This window comes from Amphibalanus amphitrite, unplaced genomic scaffold, assembly GCF_019059575.1.
Source record: "Amphibalanus amphitrite isolate SeventyFive unplaced genomic scaffold, NRLGWU_Aamphi_draft 000394F_arrow, whole genome shotgun sequence".
NCBI lineage: Eukaryota > Metazoa > Arthropoda > Thecostraca > Balanomorpha > Balanidae > Amphibalanus > Amphibalanus amphitrite.
The window spans coordinates 43584-60685 of record NW_024881888.1 but is presented as its reverse complement, the minus strand read 5'-3'; the positions used below and the strand labels follow the sequence as shown (position 1 = coordinate 60685).

Here is a 17102-nt window from a genome sequence, read left to right as displayed (position 1 = left end):
TAAGAAGCAGCTGCGATGTGCAAGTGACAGCGTAAAAGGTGCGTTTCGCCCAAAAAACGCCATCTACCCCCAATTTTCTTCCAAGACTTTCAAATGGGTGGTCGACAGCAAACGAAGTTGTATTTTATTTTGACAAAGGGAAGTTATATGACACCTAGCCCGGCGCCTAACTCGAAAACTAATATTGCTACATCGCCCTGGAAAAACGCCTTTGATAGCCCTATTAACCCTCGCCCCGTTGGGGGGCATTTTGGCCCCCCTGTGGTTTTTCCTAAATAGCAAGAAAACGGCGGCGCGCAGCGCCGCCAAATTTTCAGTTCCTTCCCGGGCATCAATTTGACACCTTCACACCGAATTTCAAGTCTTATGTCACCTTAGGTCAGGAGTTATTGATGTCAAACTGAGGTCATGTCCGAGCAAAAATGAGCAAAAAAAAAAAACATGCAATCTTGAAACGCTCACCAAATTTACAGTTACTAAGCAATTTCAAAGATCTTTATATGGTCTAGTAGACAAAAAGCTGCGCTACAAAATTGCTATCTCGGATTTTTAAAATGTTGGGTTTTTGACCCCCAAAAATTCGAAAAATTGAGTTTTTTAGAAAAACTAAAAAAAATCCAAAATAATTCCGAATTTCGAAAAAACCGGAATATATATGATAGACCCTGTGCTTTCTATATACATACCAAATTTAAGATCGATATCTCGTTTTTTGGCCAAGTTATAGCGAAAAAACTGTTCAAAATGATGACGTCAAATTTTTGAACTCAATTTTTAGCGATTCTAGACCACGTAGGGCAAAATAAAGACCACCATTGAACTCCCTGTGACGAGCTGCATCGAATAGATACCCATTTTATGCAAAAATATTAACTTTGAAATTTGACCTAATTTGACCTGACCTTGACCTGACCTTGACCAAAACGTGACCTAAGCTGGCCCAAAAGTCTGCTTGACCCACATAATCACATTTGTCATGTAAAATGGACCATAAAACATGTATCACACGACACTTTCATATTGTGACCTGCAGTGACCTGACCTCTGTGACCTGACCTGGTATCAGTGACCTCAAATAGCAAAATATGTGTTTGAAGAACATTTCCCCATCGATGATTTTCAATGAAATGCATTTTACTGGATTTTACAACGCATTTCTTGAAATGCCTGTAAACGGTGAAAATTCGACCTTTGACCTGACCTGTGACGTCATCGGTTTGATCTAGGTCAATAAAATTGGGTCACAAGGTAGTTCCCTGATAGGGCTATCCAACACCGTTTGCCGCTTGTCGCTAGGTTGCGTGGTTCTCGAGATCTTAGGGGGGGGGGCAAATTGCCCCCCCTCAAACGGGGCGCGTTGCTCGGCAGAGCCCAACGGGGCGCGGGTTAACCCTCGCCGGCACAGGGGTGGGGGGCTGATGCAACCCCCCCCCTAAGGTTTTTCGCGAATAACTCGCGTAAAAAGCGGCCGATCGCGACGAAACTTTCAGTACCCTCGCATTGATTAATTTTACACCTACCCTGAAAATTGTATGACCCTGACCCAAATGCCCTTTGACCTGTGACCTACTTTCCGAGACCATGCTTGGCCGGAATCGCGATTTAGCGTATGTCGGCTCGCATTAGCCGCGCGTTTGTAAGCTTTTCGTGGTTTTAAACGTTCAAACATGTGATTTGATGTTGCTCCCATGCATAAGGGTGGATGCCAAGGTCACCTGAAGATCAGGTCAGGTCATTGACCTTAGGTGACCTCGGTTCACTTTTTCGAGTTTTACATGTTTCTAGGCTAGTTTTTGGAGCTGATTTCGAATTTAGCAACCATTTGAGCATTTACGAAGTAGTTTTGGTGCCATCGCAGCATGTTACGAAGCTGTCAGAGGCGGTTGACACGTATTACGAATACCGTCACGACCCCTACCGGTTGACCTGACCTGACCTGACCCGACCTGGTCTAAATGCTTAAAGACATCATCTCTGATCAAAACTAACACGATATTCGTGATCAGCACCCCAGAAAACCCCGTAGCAGCCACACTTTACAACTTACTAACAGGTCCCGATTTCCCCGATCTTCGGGTCATTGACATGACCTGGAAGGTTACCCGATGACCTAGGACCTTAAAATTGGATAGCATCGGCTTCGTCTTGTGACGGGCAGCACGCTCGTTTTTTCCGCGAAGCTCCTGCTCGATCAGGGGCCAAACGCGAGGGGGGGGGGGGATCGTACCGACCCCCTTGTGCCGTCGAAGGACGCAAAATGGCCTGTGCCGGCGCGGGTTAACATTCTTTCTAAATATTTCTTTCAGATTTGACCTTAGGTCAACGGTTTTGCCGGCAATGGACACGATCTGCCAAAGAAGACGTTTTTTTTGCGGAAACAGTTTTTATGCAACATCTTTTGACTCAAACCTTGAACGATTTACTTTTACCGGCATCGTGCTCCTCTCGTCACAATCGAATGAATTATGGTTTGACATCGAAGAGTCAACCTGAAAATTTGACCTCAGTTCAGGGTAAAAACCTGACAGGAAAACGTCATGTTGCATATCCGACGTCGAGTTGAACACATGAAAGGCATTTTCATCAGTCTAGCATGCCTCTATCAAAATTTATTCGCAAAAAACTGTTTAATACCATTCGTGACCTGAGTAAACTTCAGGAGCACAAAGAGGGGTCACGGGTGCCGTTTTTTAGTTTGGTGTGTCATTGTTACTTGTAATTCGGTGTTTGATTGTTTAGAATGACGTACGTTTCAAAGAGGCGCTTTTCAATATTCTTCCATTAGCATAAAATGGAGAGGTCGCAAAAATGACCTTAACTTAGGCATCTAAACTTTTATGAGGTGAGGTCACTTGACGTGACCTGGTGACCTGACCTTGAGAGACTTTGGTCTGAAATTTTAGACGTCATGTCAACGCCATTTCTTCTCAAATCCTTGCTCCAATCCAAGTCTTTGTGGCACTAAAGCAGAACGTGTTGCTGTGCAAATAGACTCGGTGCTATCAAAATGACTGCAATCGATCAAACACGCTCTTTCTTGGTTAACCGTAAACCCAAACAGGCATCAGCATTTATAGTAAAACCGAATAAATGAGAGCCTTTCGGTTACGGTTCTGCTACCTTGCATGACAGTGATTAGCTGAAAGCAGTGGTGACTTTTCATCTGCGATGTTGGTATGAGACTATGCATTCTTTTTTAAAGCTCATGATTTGTTTTGTTTCCATTGCATTCTCCTTTACTTCGTAGCCGACACGGTGCCATTCATCGCTATTTTTCTTGTATGTGACTTATTCTTGTGTCTTATTTGGGCGGGACATTATGTCAGATGTTCATGGAAGACACGAATATTTTTTCTTGATTGTCACAAAAGCTATCGGAGCAATCTTATGTTTTAATTTTCAGCGATTGAGGTGGATCATGAGCCTTTTAATGATAATGCAAAAAAAAAAAACGGATAGTAAAGACTCAAACGTGGCGTAGGCTCATGCCAAAATATTTGAGATTTGATGCTACATCAGAACTTGTTGGAGTCACTTGAGATCCTTGAATATTCCTACGATGACCTCAGTTTCTTTCAGTCACATGACCTGAGATTCGATCCTACAAAATGACTGGTGAACTTTTTTTGTACCTTTTACGTCATTATTTTTGTAATTGCTTTGGAACAATGGTCATCAGTTGTTGTAATAGGCATGTGTGATCTCCACATTGCTCCGTGATCCAGGAGCGAGTCCAAGATAGGTTTACCCCTGACTCCAGCCATTCGGTCCTCGGCTCAGTTCACCGTCATGACGCTCGTCAGCATTTTGTTGTTTCGAAAATACTAATAGTGTAGTGAATAGGAGAAAATACATGGTTAAGAACACGAGTTGTATTGCATGTTCAGTATGCTCAGCTATTCTACATGAATAATTATAACAATGTTCATACAACACTGGATTACAAAATCAATGTAATCAGAAGCTAATGTCAGCATTTCAGCCGTTGTCAGGCGGTCACCAGGGTGAAGGCACTAGGGTATGATCCGTTAAATTTGCTCGTTGAACTCGAGTTGCTCAGAAGCCTGTGACTGCGAGTTCGCGTCCTGAGGAATGGCCTCGCCCTGCGGCTGGAAGCCGTTCTCGTCGGCCACCCAGTTGATGGTGATGGTCTGACCCTCGGGGGTCTGGAAGCTATAGGATCCCTGCATAGTCATTCCAACTTCCTCTCCGATCTGTCTGGGCTGTCCAGCCACGTCCTGCTGGATCGGGTCGGTGGTCTCGAAGCCGTACTGGAACGAGCCGTCCTCGTTCATGTTCGACTCCATGCGCAGGATGCCAGCATCCTCAAGCGTCTTGTATTTGATCTCCTGGAGGATTGGAGAGTCATCGACGAAATCCTGCGGCCGGGCCGCGGCCAGGGCCACCAGAGCGCAGATCACCACCTGTCAGAGGAGCAGACGTGACGGTGAGTCGGTTGTTCATCTTGATATCGCTAAGGTATTATCAATTAGGCATTTAAATATATGGCGAATGTAAAACAATGAATTAAATAACATTTCGTGAAAACTAAGATCGATCGTGAATCGTGATAATAACGAAACATTTGAAGCGAAAGGTATTACTTTTTTTCTAGTGGTATCAATACCTTTCTGGGCAAGTTGTTCCTAAAATAGCTGATATTCTTTAAAAAAGGAAAATGCAGAACAAAACAAGACAATAGAAGCGCGCAACGATGATGCATTCAGTTGAATGGCTGAATGATTTCGGAGACCGCTTACCAGCTTCATGTTTCCTCAAATGGATGTCTTCAGCCGACTGCCAATGGTTGAGCCGAGAGGCCACCTTATATACGAAAGGGTGTTTTTGCTAACCCACCGGATAATCCTCGCCTGTTGGAATGCCACGCATCTTCGAGCCGCCGGGCGATGACATCTCCCTCGGCCGTGAATGTGTCCGCCGCAGAGCGGGACGCGCGAGCTACCGCTACCAAAAAAAAAAACGTATCTACCCGTACCTCAGCAGCTTGGAGATTTCTATTGATAAACGGTCGAACGAAGTTATTTTGAACATAACAGAATGTTGCTTGTAGTCGTAAAGATGAAACAATAGTTACGAGCGAGCGCGAAACGCGAAGCGAGTCTTCTCAATATAACGGGAAAATCTCAGTATGAGCGGCCCGGCCCGGCCCGGCCCGGCCTGTAACGCTTTTGAGAGGCTTATATCTAGACAGCCGCTGGACCGATTGACCTGCGTGCGGCCCTTTCTGTAGGGTAGCCCCATCCCTTCTTCCCCTTAACTGACTACCCTTGAAGCACCTAGGGACTACGTCGGATCCTCGTAGCGCGTGCCACGTGAAAAGTCAAGATGTCTAAGTCTTCTGCTGAAGGCAGCTACAACTTCGCCACATCAAAACACATTGCTATAGCTTCACTGTTGCTCGAAAGTTAACCTTCGCCCCAGTGGGGGGGGGGGGCATATGTTACCACCCTGTCACGTTTTTTGCATGTGAATAAAAAACCGCGGCGCGTAGCGCCACGCCGCTTGGGGTAGCTTTTGATACATCAATTTTGGACAATGTGTGAAATTTTTGACCCCAGGTCATGTCAGGTCAGGTCACCAGGTCAAGTTAACTGACCAAGCCTTAAAAAAAGTTTGCAATCATGTCCAGCCTGCAGTGTTTGTCAGAAAGGTTTGAAACTTGGTGGATTGCATGCTGTTATGGGTGCCTACAATTTGTTTATCTCGGATTTTTTATATCCGTGACAAAAGGTCAGGTCAGTGGCATGCCCTTTCCATTACAAGTCAATGGAGAAAAATGAAAATGCCTCTAGATCCGTGTGTACGCATAGGAACAGTCCAAATATTTCAGAATCACAATGATTTAGTCCACTCGTGATGAACAAGGTGTCATTTTTGCTGATAGCCTCTAGAAAGGTCATCCGAGGTCATTTGAGGCTACAAACAGTTTTTTGCCAATAACTCGCGATTGGAAACAGATAGAACGCTGGGGATGGTCTCATTGTGTTTGTCTTGTTGAGACGCATCGACTGATATGCAACATGACCTTTTCCGGTCAGGTCATGACCTTGACCTGAGGTCAAATTTTCAAGTTGACCTTTCAAGGTCAAATTATAGTTCATTCGACGCGTCTCGGTGAGGGGAACACGATTCTGGCAATAGAAATGTCGTGGCTTTTTGTAGTCGAAAGTTATTGGCGAAAAACACTTTTCGTAAAAACAGCTATTTTTGGAGTTTTTGCCCTCTGGAGGCTAAACCGTTAACCTGAGGTCAATATTGATAATGACCTTTTCAAAAGAAGAGTTCAAAAGCTATCGATTGTTCTATCATGCGTATTTCTAGCTACCATAGTTCCTGAGATAGCGGCATGTTTTCTGAAAAATATAATGACAATTGGCAAATTTTGACCTTTGATGACCTCTGGTGACCCTAATATTGCTCTAAGGTGAAAAATGACCGGAATACTTTCAAACGTACGCATTGAGAGCTATCGATTGCTTTTTACCGCGTCTTTCTAGCCCTCTTAGTTTTTGAGTTAGAGGTGGGTGGTAACATATGCCCCCCCCCCCCCCTCACTAGGGCGAAGTTGGCCGAGACCGCCACTGGGGCGCGGGTTAAAAAACAAAACAAAAAAACAATAGTAATAACTCTCGCCTGCCGAGGGGGCGCTCCCACCACGTTTTCCCGTGATAGCTCAGAACACACCGACGAAGGAGAGCTGAAACTTGGCAAAACTGACCTTTGACTCAAGCCGGAGCTTATGTCACTAAATGCATTTTCAGGCCTGGTCAGATCCCTGACCTATGGCGTCATAGATAAATCTCTACACGGTCCTCTGATGTCGCAGCTTTGCAACGCCCTCAGTACCAGAGGAACTTTCACAGGAAGATGAAACTTACAGGACGTAGTATTCTCCAGAAGTCTCACAACTTGTATATCTCGGATTTTTCCTACAGGTCACATGAGGTCCGGTCGGTCACGTGACCTCACGGTCAATAGGGAAATATAGAAACTGTTATTTTGGCGCCGGGATTGATCTAAAACTATCTCAAACACATGGAATTATTCGTGATTTCATGCACTCATTGCAAGACCAAACGCTTCACTTCAGCATTGTTGAGTGTTGACCTGGCGTAACGTCATTTACGAGTATGACGTTACTAGGGTGATGCGTGTTTTTCGTCAATAACTCCCAATCAAATAAAGCTAGAGAGTCAGGAAAGCCACCAATGGACTCGAGAAGACATTTGCGAAGTTATTAAAAAAACTAAACCCGTGACTTGTGCCACTTGACCTAACCTCGGAGGTCGCCGGCTGACCTGAAACCTTAAAATCGATATCAATCGCTGCGTCTTATAGCGGCGCATACGTTCATTTTTTACGCGAGGCTCTAACTCCACTAGAGGCGAAACGGCGAGGGTGGTTGTACCCCCCCCCCCCCGGCTTCTCTTCATCAACACAATGCTTACTCCTCATGTTTATGCATACAAATTATAGGCACGATGTTAGACAAACCGGCCAGCAGGGACGTGACACATTCAGAAGCAGTGACCAGCTGCGGACTGCGGTGCGGCAATCCTGACGTCTGCTGAGCTGGACGGTGTAAATGTCTATCTGTCAATAACGCCTCTCCCCAGGCCGGAGCCAGCTAAGGTGAAGCCGTCCTGACGTGGCTCGTACGTGGTGGCATCTCGGTGACTAAGCGGCTCTTGCCTATGGCCTTGTGCAGGCTCTGAGCGCCGCGAAAGGGCCCCTTCTCCGTCCGCTAAGCCGGCGGCGGGGTGTGCCGACCGGCCGAAGACGCCCCCGCTCGTGCGCCGCCTGGTCCCAGCTCTCCCAGCTCCGACGCCCGTATAGGTGGCTGAGCTGCGCCGATCGGGCATTCTGGGGACGCGCTCGTAGACCCCCGCCCCCTCCTCCTCGACCTCTCTCCATCGGTAATCCGCGACCCTGCCAAATGGGTAGTCACGCGAGCGAAGATGCAAAGACGAACGGCGAAAACATAAACTGATACTTCAATGGAAACCGATGAAGTAACATACATGCACGTTTTAGCCGTTTTCGTGGTTAAGTGGTCTAGGATCCCTTTTTATTTGCTGGCTGACGGCACTCCGTCCATTGGCTACCAGCCGATGAATCCAGTGACACTTCATACCACGTATGAGTGAAGCTGTTGTCATCATCTTGTAACCGAACAGTGAGGTCGACGACATTCTGTTAGGACATACCGGTGACACCAGTAGCCCAGAGTTAGGACATATCATGAAAACAATGCAAAATGAATAAAAATGAAAAGAAATAATTTGATAGCAGGTATTTATGACAACAAAGACTTTCCGGCTATCTTCATAGACCGCAACAGCATTTTCTCAGGCTGCCTCAGTGATGTCGATTTGGAATTCTCTTGACAGTTGACATTCAACATGATGATTAGTTTCGGTATGTGCATCATTGAATTCAGCCTGCGGCGGTATATGGAGACAGGCTGTTGAAGTCGGCGATATCCTCTGGCGAGCGGAGTATTGAATTCGGCAGCTCGCTGGCACCCTTGAGGACGTCCCCAGTGACGGTATATCTACCCCTCTCGGGCCGGTGCGCCCTTGAGCAGCTGGCGGCCCGCCGATCGGTAAAGCCGTTCCAGGCCAAGGCTGATTCGGCCCGCGCTCAGTGCTAAATCTATGCAGGATGCTCACTGCACTTTGACCACAGATCGCAGCGGAGGCCGCATTGAGATGCAATAAAACGCCACTTTCCTGGGACGCCCGGTGGCGTCTGCAGTTGCACCCTGTCTGATATGATGTTCGTACGAGACCAACATTAAACGTGATGATGAGTCAGCAATGGCATGCAAACCGCGCTTGAATTGCAAATATTTATGCTTTTATTTTCTTTGTCCGATCTTTTGACCACTTGACTAGATTGTCAAAATTATTTGTCGATATGAGCTGTTTTTAAAAGGCGCTGGAAAACTCAGCATTGTAATCAATTTCACCGGACCTTTTGAAAATGGAGGTCCGTGACTATGGGTCTGAACCCGTGCCCCGCTGGGGGTCCTGGATCTCCACGCCCTACTGGGAAATAGGTTGAACACCCCTCCTCTAACTCGGCTCCTGGGCCACGAAGCGACACGCTATAGGCGGCGTTCGAAAGAACGTTAACAGAAATGAAGAAATTTCTTCAATTACTTTTTAGGTCAGGTCAAAGGTCAGGTCACCAGAGGTCACCGAAAGTAAAATTTCGCCGCTTTTCAGGTCAAACTTTAGCTTTCGACAAATCGGCGCATAGCTCAGGAACTACAGCGATCAGGAACTAAGCTACAGCGACGAGGAAAAAACGCATTCGTTAGCTCTTTTAACGATCTTTCTCGGCAACTCCCTCAGATTTGACCTAAGGCCAACGGGCTAGGGTGTAAAAACTACCAAAATACCTTAGTTTTTAGAAACAGTTTTTCTGCAATAACTTTTGACTCAAAAGTTGCACGACCTTACTTTTAGCAGAATCGTGTTCCCCTCGTCGAGACGCATCGAATGAGCTATAAGTTGACCTTGAAAGGTCAACGTTAAAATTTGACCTTAGGTTAAGGTCATGACCTGACTGAAAATGTCGTGTTGCGTATCAGTCCATCCGTATCGTGGATCTGAAGACTACTAAGGTGTTTTCATCGCTCTAGCATGCCTCTATTAAACGTTATTATCGAAAAACTTTAAGATACCATTCGTGACCTGAGATGACCTCAGCCTCCTCAGGGACATAACGAGGGGTCATATGCGCCATTTCCGGTTCATTGTGTCATTGTAATTATTTGTAATTCAGTGTTTCAAAGTGTTAAGAATGACGTTTGTCCAAAAGAGGCGCTTTTCAATTTTCTTCTATTGACTTATAATGGAGAGGTCGCAAGAATGACCTGACCGTAGGTCACCGATATCTTAAGTGACCTTGGTCTGAAATTTTCACAGCATGTGTACCTACTGTGTAGACAAGAGGTATGATAAGGTGTGTCAAAAACGGTGGCGCATTTTTTTAGATATTCGCAAAAAAGCGCAAGAGGGTTTTTTCAAGCACCCCCCAGCAGCACGCGAGTTAATGCCTACACACCTACTGGACATGCCTTTTAATGAATGAAAATTTGCGCAGCAACCTATGGCTCAAGGTTATACCCAAATCGGGTGATGCAAAGCATAATTAAGTCATTCTGAATGCCAACTCGTTATGGCCCTTTAACACTGACCAACGTGTAGGGAAGTGGTCAGTTAGCTCCCCAACCGTTCGGCACTTGATTGAGCTACAGCTTTAAAAAACGGATTTTTTTCGTAACAAGACAAAGCTGACATATTAAATTTTATCTTCCTAGGTCACTCTGGTCTAAATCAGTGTAAGTAGGAAAGAAAAATTTAAGTCATGACAATTTAAGCATCCAAATCTAAGTAAGGTTTTTGTCCGGTATATAGAGGTCTTGATTTCGAACATCTCATTCATATCGGTTAAAGCATGATATAATTTGTGGTGTTTGGTAAGTAGGGTCACTTAGGATCAGGTCAGTGCGAACTGAGCAGTCGTAAGGGCACCTCACGAAGTTTTCAGCAGCCCCTACAGAGGGAGCTGCTGACGGGCATAGGTCGCTCGGATCGACTGAGGGTGTTCGTGTGGGCTCCGTCACTCGGGAAACCATCAACAGATGGCGAGACCAGCGCGCTGCTAGGGAGCGCCACGAGTCGCACTCGGCCCTGGAAGCCACTCGCTTTTGGGATACGGCCCTTCGGTTTCTTTGGAACATCTCGGGGGCGTGAACTCAGAGGATAAACGGGGAGCCATTTCGCCACTCTGGGCTGAGGTGACTGGTTCGCCGCCATGGCTGAGCTCGTCCCATGGGATTTGGGAGTGCTGGTGCGATAGGTCACAGCCGCTCAAACGATCACCTCAGGGGCGTCTGCTTCTAATAGGCATTCTCTGGATGGCTGGGGAGGACGGGGGAGGGGAGGTGAATGACAACCCGAAACAATGCCAAAGGATAAGAGGATGGGCTGGTTCTGAGGACAAAAATTACCTACAAACTCGCGTCTGGATGGAAGCATCCAGGAGGCCTAACAGGAAACGATAGCTGATTTAGTCGGAACCTTTAATGATACCTAATCGTTATGATGCATAAACTTTCTATTATATGCGAAATGTTTGACCTCAGGTCACATAAATCAGGTCACCAGGCCAAGTTAATCAAACATGTGATTCGGGACACTCTCACAGTGTTTCCACCAATCCGGATCTCGTCTAGCCGTGCTGTGGTAGTGAAGGATCTTTTGCACAAAAAGTGTGAGTGCCAGGGGAGGGGGAGGGGTTGTCACACTTTGGCCACACCAGTCAGTTTTTTGTTACGTTTGAAAATGAAACTGCGGCGAGCGCCGCAAAACCTGGCATGGCTTATTATTGATGTCACCATAAATGAAATTATTTAAATATGCAATAAGAAGTTTACTAAAAATGAACAAATTTTAACCTTCCAGGTGGTGGGGGGGCATTTTTTGCCCCCCTTTAGTTTTTTCGATATATCTCGAGAACCGCTGCGCCGATCGTCACCAAACTTTCAGTACCCTCCCGGGAGTAGCTGGCGCACATGGTGACGAAAATTTTTTCCAAAAGCTATGATAGGTTGGCCCGTCAGAGTGACGTCATTTCTGCCATTTTCGACCCAAAAAAAGGTTTTGCGGGAAGAGCTGTCAGGCCTACAGCTTTAGAGATACAGAAAAATGTTTCAGACATAAAAGGTGTGAAATCAAGAGGGCTACAAAACTGCTATTTCGGTTTTTAAATTTGTTTGGATTTTGACCCCCAAAAATAAAAAAATAGATTTTTTGAATATAATAACCGAAAAATCCAACAAAAATTATGAATTTCGAAAAAACGGCATATATGTGATAGTCCCTACCGCCTTTTATCTACATACCAAATTTGAGATCGATACCTCTTTTTTTGGCCAATGACCAAGTTTTAGCGAAAAAACTGTTCAAAATTGATGACGTCAAATTTTCAAACTCAATTTTTAGCAATTCTAGACTTCGTAGCGCAAAACAAAGACCACCATTAGACTCCCCGTGACGAGCTGCATCGAATCAATACCCATTTTATTCAAAAATATCAACTTTGAAATTTGACCTTTTTTGACCTAACCTTGACCTGACCTCCACCAGAAAGTGACCTAAACCGTACCTGATGGTCTTATAACCAACACCATTGAGTTGGAAATGAAAAACTGGCCATAAAACATGCATCGCATAACCTTAGTAAAGTTGGGCTCATGTTGGTGACCCTTGGATGGTGACCTCTGGTGACCTGACCTGTGACCTGACCTGGTATGACCAGTGACCTCTAATAGCAACATATGTACTAGACAACTGACGCCTTATCGCTGATTTTCGACAAAATGCGTTTTACTCGGTGTTATAGCGCTTTCGCTAGAAGCCCCGTGAACGGTGAAATATTTTATCTTTGATCTGACCTGTGACGTCATCGGTGACCCCGAGGTCAGTGAAATTTGGTTTCCTACAACAAATTTGACAGGGCTATCGAACGCCGTTTGAATTTTCCGGATCCGTCCAGTAGTTTTTTTTTTAAATATTTTTGTTGCCCGACCCGGGCTTTTGTCGTTAGTAGCACACATTCATACTGGGTTAGTACACTATATACACGGCAGTGGTACAGTCGTGTACAGGTTGATGGTCCCCTACTTTTTATCCACCGGGTTCCTATGGCTCAGCATTGGCAGCAGCCGCCTGGTACCGGTAGGCTGTGCCGCATGACCCGAGAGTGAAGCGGCACAGCCTACCCACACTGTATGACACCGGCTCGGGTCGCCTGGTAGAGCGATTTGACCGGACGCTGCGTTACACCGGCTGGGGGGAGGGGGGGGGGGTAAGGGTCAGGCCTGTCTAACCTGTCTAACCGGCCCGCGTCCCCGCCGGTTCGCTGACAGGTCGCGCCCCGGGGCGCTGAGGCTCGTCATGGCTCGGCTCGGTGGATGTGGCGGGCTAGAGTGTGGTGTGGGGCGGGGGTGATGTGGCGAGGGAGTGAGCGGACCTGGGGCTGGGTGTGTGTGGTCACTTGTCGCATAGAACCGATCGTAATCCACCCTCCAAAAATTCACTTTAGAGATATTCACAAAACCCAGGGTGGCTCAAACACCCATCTCCCAAGTGGGGTGCGGAAGGACAGGTAAGGGTCTATATACGGTCTCCTCATGAATTGCAGCAAAGAAAGAAAACAGACCTGTCACCAAATAATCTTTCTGAAAAGTGGACTAATCTCATAGCCTCGGACACAGAAATAAACATTCAGCACGCGAAGCGTCTTGAGCCGGGCCTCTCACAACCGGTCGGTTTGACAGTCTAGCACTCCTACGCTGAGCTACACCGGATGATGGCCACGGCCGGGGCAAAGTCTGGCCGGGCGGGCGGCGGGGTTGGGCGGTCGGCAGCAAAGTCAATGAATGTTTTTGTGGTTTCGGGTGCCGGTCGCTCTAGCTTGGTGGAATGATGATGGATCATTGGTAAAACTTTCAACGTGGAGTCCCGGTTCGAGCCTCATCGGGGCTCCGGCTACTTTTCCGAGTTAGGATCTGGTTTGATCTTAGTGGTTGCGAGCCATTTATACGGTTTATATTTACATGTCGATTGTCGATTGATTGATTGATTCATTCATTCGTTCATTTAATATATGTCGACATTTAGCATACGAATTGACATCCAGGATCAATCCGATCAATCTACCATTTTCATAAGCGTATTGCCTAAAATGCATATACGCACAAGACCTATGGTTGCCTCGATACCGTGCCAAATCACGTTTTGCACAATGCACAAGTAAATTATATTCGCTGGGTCTTCAGTGCATTGTGCTTAGCAAAAACAGGAATGCAATTGTTAAGCGACGCAAAATGTGCAATGCAGCAAGTGACCACACACACCCGCCCAGCCCCCATGGTCCACCAACACGCCCCACACCACTCGCCAGCCCACGCCAACCACCGAGACGAGCCCCTCCCCCGCGCTGGTCTGACGCGACAGCTGGTCTACAAAGCGCTCCACCCGGCGACCCGAGCCGATGTCAAACGGCGTGGGTAGACTGTGCCGCTTCACTCTCGGGTCATGCGGCACAGCCTACCGGTACCAGGCGGCTGCTGCCAATGCTGAGCCATAGGAACCCGGTGGATAAAGAGTAGGGGACCATCAACCTGTACACGACTGTACGATTCGTTTTCGGCACCCGCTACGCGTGACAGCCTTGACCGCACGCTTCCTGTCACGCACCCCAGGTGGCACCGCACTGGTGCGCACGCTGGGGCTATCCCGATTTCTCGGGCCCGGCAGGTCAGAGGGCTGCTCCGGGACATGAAGCGAGGCCGTGCCCTCGGGACATGTCACCGGACCGAAGGATCTGTTTAAAGGCGGATCAGGCCCGTGTACAGTCACCAGCAGTTGCTACCCATCACCCCCGGACGGCGGGGGAGCAAACTACCACCGCCCCTGCGAGACTAGCGCCGCCATGCGCCAAGAAGTGGAAACACCACGTGACTGAGGCCACGTGAGGGCAGGGTCACGTGATGGAGGGGCGGAGCATAGTAGCTTTTGCGCCCGACACTAACTGAAATGCGGCGCTGTGATTGGGCGCCTTGGCATGAATGAAGCCCCGGCGCCAGAATCAGCCGTTCGCCTTATATGGAAAGTGAGCCTGTGCGTTTCACTGTTCTGTGTTGGTTTGAGAGCCACGGCACCATACGAATTGTGAGCCCCTTTGAACGGGTCACCACCCGAGGCACTGAGGCGACGGCTGTGCCGAGCAAAGTCTAGCCTGGCGGGAGAGGCGGGCCAGGGAAAGAGCGATCGAGCAGCCACTGGGACGTGGATTGGTATTATCCAACCGCGACAAACGATGTCAGCAGCCTCTTCTCGTGTCATAGACAGTGTCTATGACACGAAAAGCTAGACAGACAACGTGGGCAGTGCCCAATCAAAAGCTACTAAACGATTCAGTTTAGAAGTTGGCGAGGTAGCCAGACCAAATAAAAAGTTTTAATTTGATTTTGGTTGGCAAATGGCATACAAGCCCGCTGTGATGGACCAAAAAAGGAGCTGAACAGTTCACGCAACTTCTAAAAAGCTCAACGGTTTACAAATTCAAAAGTTAAAATGTTAAAATTCAGCTTGCATGTTTACACTCTGGTCCGGCGCTGGCAGGAAGCTTATACTGCCACTTGCAATTCCACTGCGTTGTAATATAACCAAGAGTTCTGTGAGAGCATCACCTGAAAGCCTCGAGCCCCGTTGAGGGGGGGGGGGGGGGAAGGGCGGCGCGAAGCGGCCCCCTCTCTCCTTTTCAGTCGATATCTCCTAAGTATAGCAAATGTCGCCACCAAGCTTTCAAGAGCCCTCCGGGCATCATTTTGACACCTTGTGACCAAATTTTTCGAGAGCTCTAATGAAAGGTTAGTCACAATTATGACGTCAGAGTGATGTCATGTTCTGTCATTTTCGACCCAATAAAAGGTTTAGCGGGGACAGCTGTCACGCTTACAGTTTTGAAGATGACGAAAAATATTCAAGATAAAAAAGATGTAAAATAAACAGCGCTACCAAACTGCTAACTCTTATGTCTAATCAAAAATTGATTTATAACACCCCGAAAATACCAACAACTTTTAAAATTAAAACTGGAATATATCTTATAGAACTATCTGCTCTAGATATGCCAAACTTAAACTCGATAGCTCCAATTTTAGATAAGTTATGGCAAAAAAAACTACTCTAAATTTATTACGTGAAATTTTCAAATTCAATTTTTAGCCGTCACAGAACACACAGAGCAAGTCAAAGACCACCATTGGATTTCCTGTGATGAGCTGCATCGAATAGATACCTACCCCTTTTATGCAAAATATCAACTTTGACATTTAACCTTCTTTGACCTGACTTTGACCTGACCTCCATCAGAATGTAGGTAATATAAACTGGCCCCAATGGCCGTCTAGCCCACACCATTGAATTGTAAATGTAAAAATGGCCATAAAACATGTATCACAGGACCCCAGCATAGTTGGGTTCATATTGTGACCCTTAGTGACCTGACCTCTGTGACCTGACCTGGCATCAGTGACCTCCTTAGGCAACATATGTATTAGGCAACCAACGCTCCATCGATGTTTTTCGATAACATGCCTTTTATTTGATGTGTTAAGTGTTAACTGACTGTAACGCATTCCTTAGACTAAATCGGTGAAAAATGCGACCTTCGACCTGACTTGTGACGTCATGAGTTGCACCTAGGTCAACGAAACCTGGTAACAAGGTAGTTCTCTGGTGGGGCTATCGAATGCTCTTTGAATTTTCAAAATCGGTCGGTAACTTTCCGAGATCTCAGGTGGAAGGCGAAACGGCTGCACCACCCGATCAGGTGGTAGAGTCCGCCAATAGCCCAAGGGGGCGCGGATTATTTATTCACTCATATAGTGTCATTTATTTTGAGAACACCTTTCTCACGCCCTGACATGGTCCTCTCGTAATAGATCGAGATGAGGAGAGTGTTTTCACGCCTCATTATGCACTGCTCTAGTGTCATTGAGCTATATCAACTGTCAGCGGTTTTCGGACAATGAAGTTCTTACTGAATCCAATTTGATTTCAAACGATTGTCACTGCGCTAGTTTTCTTATACGTTTTTGAAAAAGCGCTGAAGAAGTCTTTGATAGACGAAACCGGTCCGCTTTTTCTTTTTCTAATTGTTTTTATAATATATTCGTAGACTACTGGCTCTTTACTACAAAATTTGAGAATGTTCCTTTTACTTTGACCCGAACGATGTGCAGCTGAATTTTCCCTCTTGAATGATTATGGACAGCTGGCGAAATTGACTTCAACCTAAACTACCGACAAACAGAAGAAAAATCTGACACAAGCCTTCCTCAATCCTCTCACCTTATTCAACCGTTGAAACGTTCAAGGCATTTGTTCAGTCCGAGTTGCTATGTCGACCACCCGCGCCGTGCTGGGGAGGGGGGGGGGGGCGTTTTTACGCCCCCCCCCCATTAGGTTTTTCGCGAATATCTAAAAAACGGCGAC

At 46.7% G+C, this 17102-nt stretch overlaps 1 protein-coding gene across 1 annotated transcript; it reads right to left on the bottom strand.

Moving 5' to 3' along the window:
- Nucleotides 1–3857: 3857 nt before the first annotated feature.
- LOC122390367 (larval cuticle protein 65Ag1-like) lies at nt 3858–4802 on the bottom strand. Its single transcript, XM_043383260.1, has 2 exons — nt 4761–4802; nt 3858–4424 (listed from the first exon to the last, which is right to left on the bottom strand). Exons 1-2 carry the CDS (start codon nt 4767–4769, stop codon nt 4029–4031), a joined length of 405 nt encoding a protein of 134 aa, XP_043239195.1. The 5' UTR covers nt 4770–4802; the 3' UTR covers nt 3858–4028.
- Between the last annotated feature and the right edge of the window lie 12300 nt (nt 4803–17102).